The following is a 19995-nucleotide window of genomic DNA, read 5'->3' as shown; positions in this document are numbered from 1 at the left end:
CGCAGATTTCTGTCGGAGTCTGTCGCATGTGTCTCCTTCTCAGGACCATATTAACGACCCGGATTAGGGATGATTGATACCATACCACTGGAGTTTGAACAAGAGAGACGAGCTCTCCTTGAAAGGTGAGAATTCAATCAGTGAATGGAAGATTGTGAAGGGCTGCCGGGCTGTGCCTCTGCTCAGCTACAGTGCTGTCTGATATAGATGGCTGTGGATTGTGGTGAACTCAGTTTTACAACTGACACTGCATTTTGTTATGATAGCATTGGTGCTTCCACTCATTCTCGTGTTCTTATCTAGAGAACGGTATTTATCATTTGTTTCCCTTCAATGAGAGAGAGCCTTATCAATGCACAGGCCAGGGGCAGCGACAAAGCTAACTATAGATATGATTCATTGTATTAAATTAATGGCAGTCATTCATCCCTTCAGTGTTTAGCCCTCCAATACTTTAGAGTGCAATAGCTAGCCTTCTTGTGGTCGGTAACTTCCCAATAATAAATTAAAGATATAAGGTAGATAAAAACAATTTTAAACAAGTTGAATATATCACAATTTATCAATGAGAGTCGAAAGTAAATTGGTAATTACCCCAAAAACATGCACTTGTGCAGACCGGATTTCAGCGTTTGGAGACCTTCGCAGCGAATCAAACAGCTCCACAGATTAAGATGTTGTACTTCATTACAGAAGTTAATGACATAAGATAGGACCGCGCAGTCATTCGGTGTCAATCGCAAACCACTGATGGAAATTCTTCTGACATATCCTAATGTATTTTGAGCCAGCCTGCTATTCCGAGATTCGTACACATAGTGCAATGTGTTCAGGAGGCTCCTTTTACCAGCTTCACTCTCTGTGTTTCCAATCTGGCGCTTAACCTCCTCCTTCACCCAGTCAATCACCCGGCAGGTTGTTTGATGAGGAAATGGCCCCAGAAACTCCTCCAGGCCTCGAGCTGTCATTGGGGAGGAGAGACCAGCAACAAAACGGAGAATTACTTCAAATCGCCCGTCTGTCGCGGCATTGGCTTCAGTGAGGAATTTCAGAATATCACCGGGATGTGGATTCAGGAATTGTGCGACTGCAGCTATAAACTCCTGGATGATGAAGTGTGGGAATGTGTACACCACGCTCTGGGCAGAATCTTCTCTCTCCAAAAGCTCCGTCAGGAATCCGGACAGGAACTGGGAAGGCTGCAGATTGTGCTTGGCCAAGTCTTCCTCTGTAAATATCATTTTTTTCTTGGACACTCCTGTGAAGGCCATCTGACCAACCTTGAGCAATACATCACGTGTTTTCTCAATCTCACAGCTGTGGTTTTTCAGGATGTTGTAAATACAATAGGAATATAGTTGTGTGATGGACTTGGGAACCAGTTGGTGGTCTCTGTCGGATTTTGTGAAGAAGGGGCCCAGTGACAGAGCGAGGATCCAGCAGTAGGAAGGGTTGAAGCTCATGGTGTACAAATTCTCATTCTCCTTCACGTGATTGAAAATATTAGCTGCCACAGTTTGATTTTCCAATGATCGCTTGAAATAATCCTTTCGCCCTGTATCATCAAATCCCAGGATTTCAGCGCGAACATTGATCTCGGCCTTTTCCAATAAATGTAACTCAGTGGGACGGGTGGTCACCAGCACTGAACACCCTGGGAGCAACTTGCGCTGGATTAAACTGTACACAATGTCAGACACCTTACACCGGAATTCAGGATCTGTGCATGTGGACCGAGGTTCTGTGTCTCTCTGACTGTCAGAAAAATTAATTTGGTCATTGAATTCATCCAAACCATCGAATATAAACAGCAATCCCTCTGGCTTCTTCCACAACTCATTTAGAATTGGGCTTAAATATGGATAGACAAATAATATCAAATTCTGGAGGTTTATTGCATGATTAATAGTATTTAGATCCCTGAATTTGAAACAGAATACAAATTGGAATTGTTGATATATTTTCCCCATGGCCCAATCATGGACAATCTTTTGGATCATCGTTGTTTTCCCGATCCCCGCGACCCCCGCCACTACTGCCGAACTCCCGTGTTTGGATTTAATCAAAGAAAAGCAGCTCCCGAACAATTGGTCTGTCTGGATTTTCTCCAGCTCTCTGCGGAGATGTTTCTGTCTCCACTCCTCGTGGTCTCTGCCTCTAGCCAGCAGCTCATGTTCCACCAGTCTCCGATCTCGAACAGTAGAAATTATGATCAGTTCAGTGTATCGATCAACCAGCTTGAAAACCTTCACCTTCTCACTCATCAGGATCGTGTTCACTCTCAGTGTTTCAGTTTGTGCCCGCAGAGTCTCCATGTGTTTCAATTGAATATCTTGCATGGGAAGAGACAAAATTCTTGTTAGTTTAAATCGCATAACTCAAAAAGAGGCATAGAAATTCAACTTCAATGAAATGGTTAACAGTCATGGTTAGAAAGCTTCCTTAAATGTATTCATGCATTATCAGCAGGGGTGAAAAAAGGGAACAGATACCAAGGACAAGAATAACAACACTATTCAGACGAGTCGTGCATATCTCTATGTACACTGTTCTGACATTCGACATTCCATCACTAAAATTACTCTAAAGCTTTACGAGGGAAAGAGAACACGTTTCTTCGGAGATTGATTCAGTTTTCATCACAAGAAATAAAGCAGTTTTGTTGGTTTAAATGTTTTTCGAGAAAGCGTGTTTTCTTTCCTCCGTTAAGCGTTAGGGTTACTTCCTGTAATTTAGAGTATTTATCGTTGCGAATGACACTGGCAGCAAGTAATTAGGATATGATTGGAAAATGAGAACTTGAAAGAATCTAAAAGGATACTTGGGAGAAATCCACCCAGACAGAACAGGAGGGTTGATTCGTGTGAAATGAAATGTAGGCATAGTTTGGACAAACATTGACTCGTTTCCTTACCAGATACGCCGTGGAGAGACGTGATAGAAGTTTATAAAATTATAAGAAACATAGACAGAGTAGGGAACTGGTATATTTTCTCCAAGATAGTAATGTTATGTATAATAAAACATACATTTTGAGACAAGGAATAAAATTTAAATATATGCCGAAAATTTCATTTTTAAACTGCAGTTATTAGAGGTCTGTGATTGGCTGTCTATTGAGGTAATGAAAGCAGATACGATACTACTATTTAAATATTTCTAGATAGCCAAGTAGTGAGATAGAAAAGGTTCATTTACTGATACAAGAACTTTAGTTCAATTCAGCATCATGTTCAATGCAGTGTCTACTCAACTTAGATTTTGTTTTTTTTTTGTTGGCTCTGACTTTGCCTTTTGTTGAGGTTGCGGGGGTTGGAAGAAGGGAGCGCTCGTGAGATTGCAAGAGGCTATGTAGTTAATATATTCCTGATGGATACACTAGTCTGTGGACGCTAATGTCACACTGGCAGAGGGATTAAAAGACATCGATTCCAGATTTCTGCAATGATTTGGATTTCATAGATTGCAAATGGTACAACAACATCAAAAAACTCACTTGTAGGTTTTTGCTGAATGGAAATGTTGTGCAATTTTCCTCCAATGTTTGTATCATTAAAGCAAACAGAACCTGTTTAAATCATTTCAACATCAAATCTTCGTAAATGATTGAAAAGGACTGAATTCTATTTGCGATATTTCCCTACCTTGTTGCTGTGTTTCTTTAATTATTTCGTCAATCTTTTGGAAACGAGCTGCCATTTTCACCCCCTGTGCTGCGTTGGGTTTCTCTATCCCTATATTCAGTGGTAGTGTGGAACTCTCTGCTCGCTTTCCTTTATCAGCGAACTCAGTAATTTTCTGAAAAATTTAAAATCGTTATACTGAAGAGCGGAAAGAGGGATTTTCACGGAGAATGCGTAGGATAACCTGTTTTGTGAAGGCACCCACCCCCGCTCCTGCAGCTACTCTCCCGTTTTACTGGACACAGGGAGCTGGCCACTTGACTGACGCTTAACCCGCCCGGAAACGCATTCGACATTCTTGGAGCAGAGCGGAGGATTTGGCATTTACCCTAAAATGTTATCATTTACTAATTAGCATGTGGCTGGTCTGTGGCTAAACATTTCCTTCCTTAGCTACAAACCTGTAAGACCTGAAAAAGAGTAGTAGCTGAATTATGGACCCATAATGTAGTTATAGCGGAGGTTGTGGAAATGCTAAAGTAATAATCTCATCTTTCTACCGATGCTCAACATAACAGAAAATTAACTTCGTGCTTCATTGTCCCCCATTCTGATTTACCTCGTCCAACATTCCCAGCAAACTAAAATAAAGTGTAGTTGACCCATGCCAAATTAAGCTGCTTTATTCTGAGAATACAAATGCCACTTGTTCCTTGTCTCTGTAAGCATTTTGACGAACACCGCCAACATGTTTGCTTGCTTTCACCCTACTGGATTATTTTTTCAAGTTTATGATAATGATAATAATCCCAGACTTGCCCATCTGTCATGTTATGCTGCAGAACAAGAAGTCATCCATTATTCCTCCCACTCACCGAATGTTCCCGCTCATTGAACTGCCTCTTGAACGTTAATGTGGAACTGACTCCATGTGTTACTCCTTCTGTAGCCTGTTCTAATCTGTCTATTATAAAAAAATAATTTTAACTTCATCAGTCCATAGGCCTTGTGTCCAAAATGCATCAGGTTTGTTTAGATATTCTTTTGAACTTTTTGAATTGAACTTTTTTGCCGTAATGAGCAAAGGTATGTTTGGAGAAGAGAAGGTGCAGAATTTCATGAAAAGAACAACTCTCCAAATGTAAAGCATGGCGGTGGATCGATCATGCTTTGAGCTTGTGTTGCGGTGACATTTACTGGCAGGGGGAAGAGTTAATTAAATTAAATACCAGCAAATTCTTGATGAAACACCACACCGTCTGTAAAAAAAGCTGAAGATGAAAAGAGGATGGCTTCTACAACAGGATAATGAACCTAAACACAACTCTAAATCCACAATGGACTACCTCTAGAGGCGAAGCTGAAGGTTTTGCCATGGCCCTCACAGTCCCCCGACCTGAACACCATCGAGAAACTGTGGATAGACTTCAAAAGAACAGTGCATGCAAGACGGCCCAAAAATCTCACAGAACTAGCAGCCTTTGGCAAGGAGGAATGAGTGATATCATCCTAAACAAAAATTGAAAGACTTTTATCTGGCTACAAAAAGCAGTAACAAGCTGTGATACTTGCCAAAGGGGATGTTACTAAGCAGTGACCACGCAGGGTGTCAAACGTTTTCCATTTTCGTTGTTTTGTAACTGTAAAAGACGGAAATAAGAAACGTTTTCTTGCTTAAAATATTAATGTAATTGGTCATCTTTAACTTCATGCCTCTTGCAAATCAGTTCATCATCTACTTGCTTATCTGTTGACAGTAGCAGAAATTTTGACCAGTGGTGCCCAAGCTTTTGCTTACCACTGCATGTGTTCCAATAATAAATTTACTTTGAACTGATGACATTGATCGCCTTAACCTTGCCCCACAAGAAATCAGGACGATGATAAAAAAATACTATCTCATGTAGCAGTTCTTAAGCTATGTTCTTTTTACAAATTACTATAGTCAATGATTCTTTGCACAAAGAGTGATCTTGTTATTATTTGTCAGATGTTATATCTTTGAAATTTCTACCTAACTAGCTAAATTCCCGGTGCAGATTCAGATCTTTCTTCTTACTTATGGTGCTGGCATCAATATGGAACAATCTGTGATTGCTCTCCAGCGCTTTCTTAAGGCACGACATGGTCACCAGCAAAGCATTATTCTGTCATGGATTATCACTGTTAACACTCGAGGTCGAATAAGTGCCTGGTTCGCTCACTGACTACTATTGGTCTAGCTTTTTCTGTTCCATGCCGTACAACAGAACTAGTCATGCTGCAAATGCTATGGATGTCTCTGTAGTATTATGCATACGCTGCTAACTAGTGTACATTTCAGCTAATTACATCCGAAGAGTATACTGTTAGAGAGGAGATCCCCGATATTCACTTTCTGGCCTTCTTCCTTAACACCAAGGATGAATTTGTGAACAAAATTGGCTCAGATTTGAAGAGAAGCTGATTGCAACAACTCTCCATAATTCACTTGAGCTATGAGAGTACAGCCTCACTAATTTCAACTGCATAAACTCTTTTTATCTTGTTCTAAATCAGAGCGGAGTAATGGGCAGTATGAAAGTAAGTAAGTAAGTAATCAAGTCTGTAGATAGTCGGTGCATAATTGGACCATCCACATACAACTTTATTACATGCAAGTCACCATATACAACGCAGGAGAATTTTTATTCTGGCGGGAATACTCAAAAATCCATAGCAGAATAATAACTTGAACAGAACCAATGAAGAACTGCACCGTCGGGCGTTTATCAAGGGTACAACAGACAAACACCTGTGCAAATACAGAACTTCATAATAATAATAATAATAATAATAATAATAATAATAATAATAATAATAATAAATTTCCATGCAAGAGCAAGTGAAGTTGAGTGACTTTCCCTTTATTTCATGAGCTGGAGGGCAATACCTATTTACTAATCCTGTAGTGCGAGTCCGAAGGATCTGTCGCCTTCTTTGTAATGGCAGCAGCGAGAAGAGAGAATGTCATGGATGGTGGGGGTCCTTGATGATGTATGCTGTTTTCCTGCGAAAACGCTTCATGTAGCTGTGTTCAATGATGAGGAGGACTGGGAGGTCAATATCTTTTTTGTTGTATTTTCCATTTGAGGGAACTGATATTACCATACTAGGACGTGATGCAGCCAGTAATACACATTGTACTGCACATAAATTGAAGTTCGTCAACGTTTTAGAAGTCATTGCGGATCTTCGGAAGCTCCTAATGTAGCAAAGAAGCTGACGTTATTTGGTAGTAATTGCACTTACATGCTGAACCCAGGCCAGGCCCTCCGAAATAATGACATGCAGGAATTTAAAATAGCCCTTCGCCGCAATTTTCATGGGCCTCTGATTTCCTCTCCTGATTTCAACATTCAGCTCCTTATTTTTGCTGAAATTAGGAGATTGTTGTTATGGCACATCTAAACCACAATTTAATTCTTCCTCTCATATTCTAATTCGTCACAACCAATAGTTCAAACTATTGTGGTAACGTCATCAGCAGCGTTGAATATAGCATTAGAAATATCCTTAGCCATACAGTCATAGGTGTAAAGCGAGTAGAGCAGTGGGCTGCGCACACTGCTTTGTGATGCACCTGTCCCGATGAAGATCGTGGTTGTTACTATTCCGTACTGGTTGGAGGTCAGAAATTAAAATGAAAAGAGGTACTGACTTCAAGGTCTTGAAGCTTATTGATTGGTTTTGGAGAGTTGAAGATGTTTAATGCTCCAGGATAGAGTGATAAATCAATGAAATGGCATCTGCTGTGCACCTCTTACTCCCGTTGGGCAAATCAGTGCTTTTCAGGCAAGAGTTAAAATGTGTTATTGCCATGCTCCCCGAGGGTGCATTCCATCAGAACCAGGAGATTTATTCACCCTCCATGTTCTGTGAAAGCCAACCTTCCAGCAAATATTTTCCATGTGTCTCACTGTGTCACGCTGCCAACATTTACATGGTCGAATCCCCTGACTCACTAACGATATGGCCCTTCGCAATATTGTTGGCAACATCGGTTTCTTCACTTACCTTTTAGCTCACTGGGAATCTCCAGTATCGGTCGATGGTCCGGAAAACAACCTGTTTGGAATTAAACAATTTGCAGAATTGAAATGCATGAAATTATTAAATAAGAAGAGTTTGAATCCTAAATTAACTAATCTCTAATATTAACCCACCATGTTCCTGAATTTCTTTCAGTATTTTGTCCAACTTTGGGACAGCAATCCGCATTTTCACAAAGGTTTCCCACATCACCTTCCGGGCGCGGGAGCCTTTCTCCATCACCAGGCTCAGGAGGAGTTTAGAACTGTCCGCCCGCTCTCCCTTATCAGCGAGATCAGTGATTTTCTGTGAAGAGTAACAGTGAACATATTGGGGACTGGCAGACTCACACAGAGAATGAGAAGTATATGATGTGCTCTGTAACAGGATCAGACTGAGCAGTCACCCGGACGGGTTCTGATCCTGTCTGGACATGGACTGTACATTCTGAATGCAGAGCACACGGAGGGACATTCACCGTGAACCTGGTCCACCAGTCAATGAGATCCTGGCTGGTCTGTGAACGCTTAATTGATGTGGCTCCAAATCCATAAATAATTCCTCACCGGATTTGACCGTGTAAAACAGAAATCAGCAAATAATGATCACAGATGAAGAAAGAAGTCAGGAGGGTTTTGTATCAGCGTGAACAGTCTCTGGGAAGTTACAGGAAAGATGATTCATCTCCTCAGTCCGCCAGTGTCCAACATGACAGCGGATTACCGGCTGACACCTGATGCCTTTCTTTTGCCTTTTCCATTGCAGGTTTATTCAGTGATTACACATTACAACATGGCAGTATTCCTCGATCCACGCTGTTCGCAGTTACGGATTGTAACGGAATCACCTTCACCCAGAAAAGAACACACTCGAGTTCCTGTGGCACCCGCAGTTGATGCCCCAGTTCTCACTGACATCCTGCCGTCACTCTGTACATTCTTCCACGACTGAAACTTCTTGTCATATTTCCATTTAAAACTGTAATCCCACACAACAGTAACTTGCTCAACTCACTCTAAACATTGAGCAGCCACCCACCATTCCGCGGGGTCTTTTCACCCCTTTCTATCACTGGTTCAGATTCACATGTTTCTGATTGTATGTACAGTATTTATTTCCCAGTTGTTCTTGTATCTAATTTAATATCCAATGAGGCAGAGTTCCAACACCAATCAGTCCTGTGATGTGTGAAAATTCAAACCCATTCTCCCTCCCACTCACCCGATGTTCCTCTCCGTTGAACTGATTTTTGGCCGTTAACGCCAGGCTCACTCTGTGCACCCCTCCTTCCATCGCCTGCTCCAGCCTGTCCCGGTAGATATCCGTCAACCGCAGCAGCTGGGAATCGTCACAGCTTGCCAGGAGCTCGGTGATCTCTGAGCTCGGACCTGTGAAGGAAAATGGAGATAATTAAATAAAATACTGACCTCATATTGGGCAGCAACTTTCTCTCTGGAACCTAAAGATCACCTAACACAGTACGAAATGCACATACCCTTCCGTTTATTAAAGACTTGAAATGACTCTGCGTATTGCTGAGAATATAGTAACCCATCACCATCACTCTCCTGGTATTGCCCATCACCACCGCTTTGCTCTGGGTTACTGTCTGCCTGCCAGGCCAACCCTTTCCTCGGCAAATCTCTGGGATTTCTCACAAAATGCTGAAGGTCAGGTTGCATCTAAGGAGGGGAATAAACAAGCAACGTTTCTGGCCAAGGACCTTTATCGGACTCGAAATGAGGGGACAGAAATTCTAGATATTGCCACATTACTTTCTATTCCTTGTGGTCCTGATCCGAACCATTAACTGTTTGTTCCCCTCCATGGATGCTGCCTGACCTGCTGAATTCCGCTAGTACTTCGTGTATCCTTTTGTTGCTCAAAACTTTCAGCATCTGCAGAATAGCTTGTGTTTGGAACACCTCTCTGCTTTAACGTACATCTCAGTTTGTGACAGAAGCAAAAAGCAGACAGTAATTGCATCGCTTCCACGTGTGACGGTGCTTCTCCCACAGATGTCAATTCTCGCTTTCATCTCTCTGATCAGTCCCCTCACAAATATTTTGAACATCGCCGATATTGCATTAAACTCAGACACAGAGCCAAGGCAATATTTATAAATTCGCAGACTTTCCCGTGACCTTTCCCGATGTTGATGTTACTAGAACGCCTCCCCTGCCCGCCCGATCAGGTGTGATCAGATTTTGCTGCTCTGTAGCAAAATAAATTAACAAGAGGGTCAGTATCGCTCGGGGGGCGTTGGTGGTGGACCCAAATGCAAGACACAGACACTGTGGTACTAGGAAAAGGACTAGTTGTGTCAAGAAACAAGGGAAGTGGGGAGGAAATGATGCTGGACATCGACACAGGCCCGAGAGGAGACTAGGATTCAGGGCCTGTGGTAGGACATGAACTAGAGGCACAGGACGCGGGCGTGGTCTAGGAACAAGTGGCCTGGACTGGGAACACGGAACTCCGCAACAGAGCCTGGACAAGGACCCGGAATCTGAGTCTTGGTTGGAACTAGGAACCTGGGTTTTGAATTGGGACAGGAACACTGGTCGAGGCTAGGACCATACGTGGCTACAGGTCGTGGTGTGTCTACAGGACAGGACAAGACGCATGGACAGGATGCCTTGACTAGGTCTTGGGAGAGTGGAAACACAGAGCCTCGGTGTTGGGAGTATGGGAACACAGAGCCTTTACTCGGGCAGGATGCGGTACTCCTGGGCAGGATACAGCTTCAGAAGGAAGGGAAGGGAACAGTCCCACACTGCACCCAGGACCTACTTATGTATCCAGCCCAGAATGAGAATCATGTGCCTCTATTGAGACACTCCAACAGAACACGTGAAAAACGGAAAAGCTGGAATAAGGATTGATGGACCGGACCGTGATCCGGAATGCAGACTTCATGGAATAGACCACGACAGTCAGACATTAATTGTGGTGTAAAGGAGAACATTGTTTTGTTTATAAGCTGAGGAAAGCACCTCCAAATATTTTGGAACCACCCACTGACACAGCTGGATCGAGCTGCGCCCATCCATCCACACTCACACAATACCCATTTCAGCTTTCTCCATGGATTGTACACAGTGCCGGGATTCTCCGAGGTACCCTCGCTATATTGCCGGCAATTCCCTGTTATGAACCAGTCTTGTGCCTTGGACCTGGAGTGTTGTGTCAACAAAAAATAAAGGCAGGTTGAGCAGACAGCGCCCACCTATTTGCTCCTCCTACCACTGGTGGCGCTATGGTGTGTAATGGACAACTATTTCAGCAGTGTGGGTTGAAGCATTTCTGCAGACCAATGGGACATCTATTCCTCTCATCACTGTACCGGAGGAGACAGCAGAGGTACTTAATGAATACTTTGCTTTAGTATTCACTGCGAAAGAGGATTTTGGCGATTGTAGGGATCACTTGCAGCTGACTGAAACGCTTAGCATACAGACATGAAGAACAAGGATGTGCTGGAGCTTATAGCAAGCACCAAGTTGGTTAAGTCCCCGGGATCGGACGGGATGACCCCAAGCTACTGTGGGAGGCAAGGGAGGAGACTGTTGAGCCTCTGGCGATGATCTCTTCATCATCAATGGGAATGGGAGAGGATCCGGAGGAATGTAAGGTTGCGGATGTAATTCCCTTATTTAATAAAAGGGAGGAGAGATAGCTGAGGAAATTACAGACCGTTGAGTCTTACTTGACGGAAAAAATCCTGAGGCAGGATATATGAACATTTGGTGAGGCATAATATGATAAGCAATATTCAACATGGCTTTGTCAAAGGCAGGCTTAACGAGCCTGATTGAATTATTTGTGGATGAGACCAAACACATTGATGAAGGTAGATCTACAGATGTAGTGTATAAGGATTTCAGCAAGGCATTTGATAAGGTACTCCATGCAAGGCTGACTGAGAAAGTAAGGAGGCATGGGATCCAAGGGGTCATTGCAGGCATCCAAGCAGCTGTGCAGGTTGAATCTGTGGTTAAGAAGGCAAACGGCGCATTAACCTTCAGATTCATAGAATTGAGTTCAGAAGCTGAGAGGTAATAATTTAGCTTAATAGAAAACTTGTCAGACACCACTTGGAGTACTGTACTCAGTTCTTATCGCCTCACTAGAGGAAGGGTGTGGAAACCTTCCAAGGAATTCTGAGGATATTTACAAGTGTAAATGCCTGGATTGTGGAGCGTGCGTTATAAGAATAGATTGAGTGAACTCGGCCTTTTCTCTTTGGTGCGACGGAGGACGAGAGGTGACCTGATAGAGGTGTACAGGGTGATGAGCTGATTCCAGGAATGAAAGGGTTATCATACGAGGATCCTGTGGATAGTTCTGATTATTTCCACCCCCCCCCCCCCCCCAACCAGGGCTGAATTGGCTACCACGAAAGGGCGCAGTATTAAGGTGCTAGGAAGTAGGTACAAAGGAGATATCAGGTGTAAATTATTTTTTTACGCAGAAAGTGGTGAGTGTGTGGAATGGGCTGCCGGCAATGTTGGGGGAGGCGGATATGATAGGGTCTTTTAAGAGGCTTCTGGATAGGTACAGGAATCCTATAAAAATAGAGGACTGTGTGTAATACGGGATAATCTCTAAAGTCACGCTATGTTCAGCAGAGATTTGTGGTCCGAAGGGACTTTAATTTGCTGTAGGGTTTTTTATGTTTCTATCGATAGACGTCCAAAAACATCGACTGTACTTGTGTCCACAAATGCTAAACACAAATACACAACTGCAGATGCTGTGGCTCAAAGGATACGAACACAACGCTGGAAGAACTCAGCAGGTCAGGCAGCATCCGTGAGAAAAGCGTAGCCAGCGTTTCATGCCGAGACCCTTCATTAGGAATCAACCACAAATGCTTCCTATTCTGCTGAGTTCCTCCAGCATTGTGTGAGTGTGAGTGTGTTGTTCAGATTTCCTCTTGTTTGGATCAACAGATGAATTCGTGGAAAATCCAACTGGGCGATCTGGAAGAACGTGTGAGGAATCTGGAGCAGCAGCTGGATGACCTTTGACTCATAAAGGAAAATGAGGCAGTCATAGCTACAGGGTGGTAGTCACAGCTGGGCTGCCGGAAACAGGTCGTTGGATGACAGTCCGACGGGGAAAGCGAATCAGAGTACGCAGGTAGTGCAGTCTACAGAATGTAGCCATTCCCCTGAATAATAAGTTTACCGTCCTGGATGCTGCTGGTGTGGATGACCCGACCAGGTGTGAGCCACGGTGGCAGGGCGTCGGGCACTGAGTCTGATTCTGTGGTGAAGAAGGATGGGACGGTGAAGAGGAGAGATGTCATCATTGGAGACTCTACAGTCAGGGGAGCAGACAGGAGATTTTCTGGACGTGAGAACGACACGCGCACAGTTTGTTGCCTCCCGGGTGCCAGGATCCAGGATGTCTCTGACCGGGTGCATGACATCCTGGTACGAGAGAGAAAGCAACCAGAGGTCATGATACATGTTGTTACCAATGACATAGGCAGGAAGAGGAATGATGTTCTGAAGTGTGAGTTTTGGGAACTAGGCAGAAGGCTAAAGAACAGGAATGCAAGGGTGGCGTTCTCAGGATTGCTGCCAGTACTACGTGATAGTGATGGTAAGAATTGGAGGAGATGGCAGTTGAATGCGTGGCTGAGGAGTTGGTGCCGGAACATTGGGATCTCTTCTGGGGAATGTGGGACCTATACAGATTGGATGGGTTGCACCTGAACTCGAGGTGGAGCAATATCCTTGCAGGTAGGTTTGCTAGCATGGTTCGGGGAGTGGTTAAATTAATTTGCAAGGGGGATGGGACCCGGAACGATAGAGTAGTTAAAGAAGTGCATGGAGTAAAGCCAGATGTAACATATAGAGAGGCTTCGATGAAATAAAAGCAGAATAAAGGGTGTAAAGGTAGTAAGGTAGAAGGGCTAAAGTGTGCAAGAAGCATCAGGAACAAAGGTGATGAACTGAGAGCTTGGATACATACATGGAATTATGATGTAGTGTCCATTACAGAGTCTTGGCTGGCAACAGGGCAGGAAAGGATTCTCAAAATTCCTGGATTTCAGTGCTTTAAAAAGGATGCGGGGGTGGGAAAGAGGGGTGGGCATTACTAGTCAGGCAGCATACTATTACAGCTGCAGAAAGGGTGGGTAATGTAGCAGGATCCTCTTCTGAGTCGGTATCTGTGGAAGTCAGGAACAAGAAGGGAGCAGTTACTCTACTGGGGTGTATTCAATTTGCCCCCTGGTCGCAGCAGAGATACCGAGGAGCAGATTGGGAGGCAACTTTTGGAAAGGCGCAAAATTAACAGGATTGTTATCATGGGTGACTTTAACTTCCATAATATTGATTGGCTCTTGATTAGTTCCAAGGGTTTAGATGGGGCAGAGTTTATTAAGTGTGTACAGGATGGATTCCTTTCACAGTACGTTGACCGGCTGACTAGGGGGAATGCCTTACTATATCTCGTATTAGGTAACGAACCGGGTCAGGTCACAGATCTGTCAGTGGGTAAGCATCTGGGGGACAGAGATCACCGCTCCCTGGCCTTTTGCATTATCATGGAAAAGAATAGAATCAGAGAAGACAGGATTTTTTTTTAATTCGGGAAGGGCAAATTATGAGGCTATAAGGGTAGAATTTGTGGGTGTGAATTGGGATGATGTTTTTGCAGGGAAATGTGGTCGATGTTTAGGGATCTCTTGCAGGATGTTAGGGATAAATTTGTCCCGGTGAGGAAGAATGGCAAGGTAAAGGAACCATGGGTGACAAGTGAAGTAGAAAATCTAGTCAGGTGGAAGAAGGCAGCGTACATGAGGTTTAGGAAGCAAGGGTAAGATGGGTCTATTGAGGAATATAGGGTAGCAAGAAAGGAGATTAAGAAGGGGGCATGGGAAGGCCTTGGCGAGTAGGGTAAAGGAAAACCCCAAGGCATTCCTCAATTATGTGAAGAACAAAAGGATGACAGGAGTAAAGGTAGGACCGATTAGAGGTAAAAGTGGGTAGATGTGCCTGGAGGCTGTGGAAGCGAGCGAAGACCTCAATGAATACTTCTCTTCGGTATTCAGCAATGGGAGGGAACTTGATGACGGTGAGGACAATATGAGTGAGGTTGATGTTCTGGAGCATGGTGATATTAAGGGAGAGGAGGTGCTGGAGTTGTTAAAACACATTAGGACGGATAAATCCCAGGGGCCTGATGGAATATTACCCAGGCTGCTCCACGAGGCGAGGGAAGAGATTGCCGAGCCTCTGGCAAGGATCTTTATGTCCTCGTTGTCCACAGGAATGGTACCGGAAGATTGGAGGGAAGCGAATGTTGTCCCCTTGTTCAAAAATTTAGTAGGGATAGTCCAGGTAATTATAGATCAGTGAGCCTTATGTCTGTGATGGGAAATCTGTTGGAAAAGATTCTTATTGATAGGATCTATGTGCATGTAGAGAACCATGGTCTGATCAGGGACAGTCAGCATGGTTTTGTGAAAGGCAGATCGTGCCTAACAAGCCTGATAGAGTTCTTTGAGGAGGTGAGCAGGCATATAGCTGAGGGTTGTGCAGTGGATATATTCTACACGGATTTTAGTAAGGCATTTGACAAGGTTTCACACGGTAGTCTTATTCAGAAAGTCTGAAGGGATGGGATCCAGGGATGTTTGGCCAGGTGGATTCAGAATTGGCTTGCCTGCAGAAGGCGGAGTGTTGTGGTGGAGGGAGTACATTCAGATTGGGGGCTTGTGACTAGTGGGGTCCCACAAGGATCTGTTCTGGGGCCTCTACTTTTTGTCATTTTTATTAACTACCTGGATGTGGGAGTAGAAGTGTGGGTTGGCAAGTTTGCAGAAAGGTTGGCGGTGTTGCAGATAGTGTTAAAGATTGTCGAAGATTGCAGAGAGACATTGATAGGATACAGAAGTGGGCTGAGAAGTGGCAGATGGGGTTCAAACTGGAGAAGTGTGAGGTGGTACACTTTGGAAGGACATACTCCAAGACAAAGTGCAAAGTAAATAGCAGGATACTTGGTAGTGTGGAGGAGCAGAGGGATCAGTGTGTACACGTCCACAGATCCCTGAAAGTTGCCTCACAGGTAGATAGAGTAGTTAGGAAAGCTTATGGTGTGTTAGTTTTCATTTATGGGATTAATAGTTTAAGAGATGCGATGTAATGATGCAGCTCTATAAAACTCCAGTTAGGCCACACTTGGAGTACTGTGTACTGTTCTGGTCGCCTCACTGCAGGAAGGATGTTCAACCATTGCAAAGGGTACAGAGGAGATTTACCAGGATGTTGTCTGGTTTAGAGAGTATGGGTTATGATCAGAGATGAAGGGAGCTAGGGCTTTTCTCTTTGGAGAGAAGGAGGATGAGAGGAGACATGATAGAGGTGTACAAGATATTAAGAAGAATAGACAGAGTGAACAACCAGTGTCTCTTCCCCAGGTCACCACTGCTCAGTACAAGAGGACATGGCTTTAAGGTAAGGGGAGGGAAGTTCAAATGGGATATTAGAGGAAGGGTTTTCACTCAGAGACTGATTGCTATGTGGAATGCACTGCCTGAGTCAGTGGTGGAGGCAGACACACTAGAGAAGTTTAAGAGACAGGTATATGGAGGAATTTACGGTGGGGGGTTATATGTGAGGCAGGGTTTGAGGGTCGGCACAAAATTGTGGGCCGATGGGCCTATAATCTGCTGTACAATTCTATGTTCTCTGTTAAAATACACTGTAGCATTTTCAGGACATTCTTTCAATTGTAATATGCATCCAGAAATCAGCTCACGATTATGATGAAAAAAATCGATTCTCAGGTTCTGCCAAGCCTCAGTCTAAGATTTGAGATGCCATTTGAATTGTGCATTTCATCACTCACCTGTCAGTTGAGTGGGTATCTGAGATAACCCCTGGGAGATGTTAATGTATTCCTGTGGATCGGGGCCTGTTTAAATCAAAAGGCTTTCATGAAAACAGAGTTTATAATCTAAAATTTTTATAATTCAATGTCACTCTGTGTTCAATGCGCATCTTTAACATACCGAGCTCTTGTATATCCTTGAGTATTTTGTCCAACTTCTGTAACTCAGTCCGCATTTTCACAATGGATTCCCACATCACCCTCCGGGTCTGCGAGTCTTTGCCCATCACCAGACTGAGGAATAGTCTGAAACTCTCTATCCGGTTTCCCCTCAGTTCAGTGACTTTCTATAAAAGGGAAGCAGTGAATTTATTTTGTTGTACACGAAAAGACATGGAGAATATGGCTCGGTTGCTTTCTGAACAGGCACAGTCAATGCTACTTCAGCTACTTCATCCTCCCTCTAAAGATCTGGTCTTTGTCATTCAGAGAGAAGCGTAACTGAATGAAATTGCAAGTCAATATTGTGCCTGAATAAGGCTTTAACGACCCTCAGCAGGAGGAGTTTTGGCAGACAGACATACTTTATTGATCCCGAAGGAAATTGGGTTTCGTTACAGCCGCACCAACCAGGAATAGTGTAGAAATATAGCAAAATACATCATTAAATAATTAAATAATAATATGTTAATCACGCTGTGGAAATAAGTCCACGACCAGCCTATTGGCTCAGGGTGTCTGACACTCCGAGGGAGGAGTTGTAAAGTTTGATGGCCGCAGGTAGGAATGACTTCCTATGACGATCAGTGTTACATCTCGGTGGAATGAGTCTCTGGCTGAATGTACTCCTGTGCCTAACCAGTACATTATGGAGAGGATGGTAGTCATTGTCCAAGATGGCATGCAACTTGGACAGCATCCTCTTTTCAGACACCAGCGTCAGAGAGGCCAGTTCCACCCCCACAACATCACTGGCCTTAGAATGATTTTGTTGATTCTGTTGGTGTCTGATACCCTCAGCCTGCGGCCCCAGCACACAACAGCAAACATGATAGCACTGGCCACCACAGACTCAGCATCGTCCGGCAGTTGTTAAAGGACCTCTGACCCTTCTTGTAGACAGCCTCAGTGTTCGTTGATTGTCAATTGGTTTCCGCAGGTATTTCTCCACCATGTCCACACAGACCCCTTGGATGGAAACAGGCGTCACCGGTGCCTTGGCCCTCCTCAGGTCCACCACCAGCTCCTTAGTCTGTTTCACATTAGTTTGCAGATGCTCATTGTGATTAGTTTGCTCACTCCGTCAGATAAGCATCGGTTTACCAAACAATGGCATGAAACATTTGTATAAAATTAAATCAATATTGCAAAACAAAACAAAACGATACAATATGAAAATATGTGGCAGTTTATCCGTTATTTAGGGAGAGGGGAATAAGGTTTATATTTCAAATATTTCATCAGTAGAGATAACAATATTTGTCAGCTATTGAATATGTTAGAGCTGTTTCTCACAACTTCTTCATTTCACCCGTCAGGGTTTCATCTAGACCATGCCAACAGTAAGTGAAATCTCTAATTAAAAGGACATTTTACTGAAGATGACAGCAAGCAAACAGCCATCACCGTCATGCTTCCACATCGACCTCCGTTGCTTTAATCAGAAGCTCTGCATAATTCAATAATTTACATCTGAACTGTTATATATTTTCTTTTGGCACAACTACTGCTGATATAAAACCCCTCTCCACATATTTTGCAATATATTATAAGGTTAGTGCAGGCAGTATTTCTGTGAATGTTACTTTTTTTTCCATCCAACGACACATATCTGATGGAGTTGGCAATGGCAGAATGATGAGGAAACAAAGCAGTGTTACAAATTACAAAATTACTGTCCGACAACAAGAAGGCAAGGGGAGGGTAGAGCGAGAGGTAAAAAGATGGATTGTGGGATCAAATCTCAAATAGATGGGAACATAACTGAATTTTCAGAAGCTACACTGTAGATAATTAGAAAAGGCCACAGTCAGAGAAACATGCATTCGGTAAGTTGGGGGCGTGTTCTGTCGCTAATGATCCTAATCGGTGTCGTTAACGGTCCTAATGATCGCAAGATCCTTCTATGCATTAAGAACCTAACGTAATACTGGGCAACACCATCAGCGAATTCTTCGCTGGTGGAAAACATCAAGGAACTACTCAACGTGCTGCTTCCTGAGTCCAAGAAGGTTTACAATCTAATAGCGATTGGCAGTCATGGTCGCTTTTCCTGGCATGCCACAAGTTTTATTCCCGAATTTATTGGGCTGAGAACAGTGGAGGATGGCGGGACAGCTGCGTGGTAGCGGTCGTAGTGAGGATATGAACTTAAGCCAGGAGAGAGAAGTTAAAACCAGTTCACAGCCCGGGACTGGTGTGACACGGCCTCCAGGATGGAGTTAGTGCTCTCTCCCAGTGTTTGGCTCAGCAGAAAACAAGCTCTGCTGTGGACTGATATGAGGGCCTTATGCTGCGGGGTTGCCTGTTTTATAGTTACCAGCAAAGAGGCCCATACAGCTGGCGCACTCCAGTGTTCACTTGACAGGGGCAAAGCTCTATTGTGGTTGACTGAAGATTTCAATAGTTTGGGGTCTGAACTGCATGCACGGATAATTGGCTGTTTGCACTTCATTGATATTTTCAATAAGCCTTTGACAATGTACCACACATGAGGCTGCTTAACAAGCTATGAGAGCATGGTACTACATGAAAGATTCTGGCTTGAATATGGCAGTAGCTGATTGACAGGAAACAAAGAGTGGGGATAAAAGAAGCCTTTTCTGGATGGGCGGACGTTGATGAGTGGTGTTCCACTGAAGTCTGTGTTGGGACCTATTTTATTATATTATACAGTAGTGATCTGCATTATGGAATTGATGGTTGTGTTGCAAAGGTTGCAGATGATATGAAGATAGGTGGATGGCATGTAGTTTTGCGGAAATAGAGGCAAAGAAATTGCCTCTCTCTGTAGAACTGAGACAGATTAGGAGAATGGGCAAAGAAATGGCAGAATGTATAAAGTGTTGGGATATGTTCATGTACTTTGGTAGAAGAAAATAAAGTTGGCAATTTTTAAATAGAGAGAAAATTTTAAAAAATCTGACTTGGGATCCCTTCTGCAAAATTCCTTAAAACTTAATTTGCAGGTTGCGTCTGTGGTGAGGCAGACAACAACAATGATGGCATTCACTGCAAGAGGTCTAGAATATAAAAGCAATGATATAGAGCAAAAATATTTATAAAGCATTGGTGAGACGCCATTTGGAGTGTTGTGAGCATGTTTGATACCTTTATCTAGGAAAGTATGTGCTGAAACTAGAGAGGGTTCCACAGGTTCACGAAAAAGACTACAGGATTGAATGACTTGTTATATGAAGGACGTTTGAAAGCTCTAGGCCTGTCTTTACAAGAAATGAGAAGAAGGAGGGAA

The 19995-nt window shown here is 43.5% G+C and overlaps 1 protein-coding gene across 1 annotated transcript in view; it reads right to left on the bottom strand.

The window, feature by feature from the left end:
• Positions 1 to 19995, bottom strand: part of LOC132388575 (NACHT, LRR and PYD domains-containing protein 3-like) — a 141411-nt gene that overhangs the window by 43308 nt on the left and 78108 nt on the right. Inside the window, exons 4-8 of the mRNA XM_059960949.1 lie at positions 16705 to 16870; positions 16542 to 16607; positions 8970 to 9061; positions 3645 to 3798; positions 595 to 2332 (exon numbers count right to left, since the gene is read on the bottom strand). Coding sequence (XP_059816932.1) covers positions 595 to 2332; positions 3645 to 3798; positions 8970 to 9061; positions 16542 to 16607; positions 16705 to 16870 — 2216 coding nt within the window. The remainder of the gene's footprint in view (positions 1 to 594; positions 2333 to 3644; positions 3799 to 8969; positions 9062 to 16541; positions 16608 to 16704; positions 16871 to 19995) is intronic.

The sequence above is a fragment of the Hypanus sabinus genome, unplaced genomic scaffold, assembly GCF_030144855.1.
Source record: "Hypanus sabinus isolate sHypSab1 unplaced genomic scaffold, sHypSab1.hap1 scaffold_353, whole genome shotgun sequence".
NCBI classification, from domain to species: Eukaryota; Metazoa; Chordata; class Chondrichthyes; order Myliobatiformes; family Dasyatidae; genus Hypanus; species Hypanus sabinus.
Note: the sequence above shows the minus strand (reverse complement) of the source record. Positions and strands in the feature narration are given on the sequence as shown.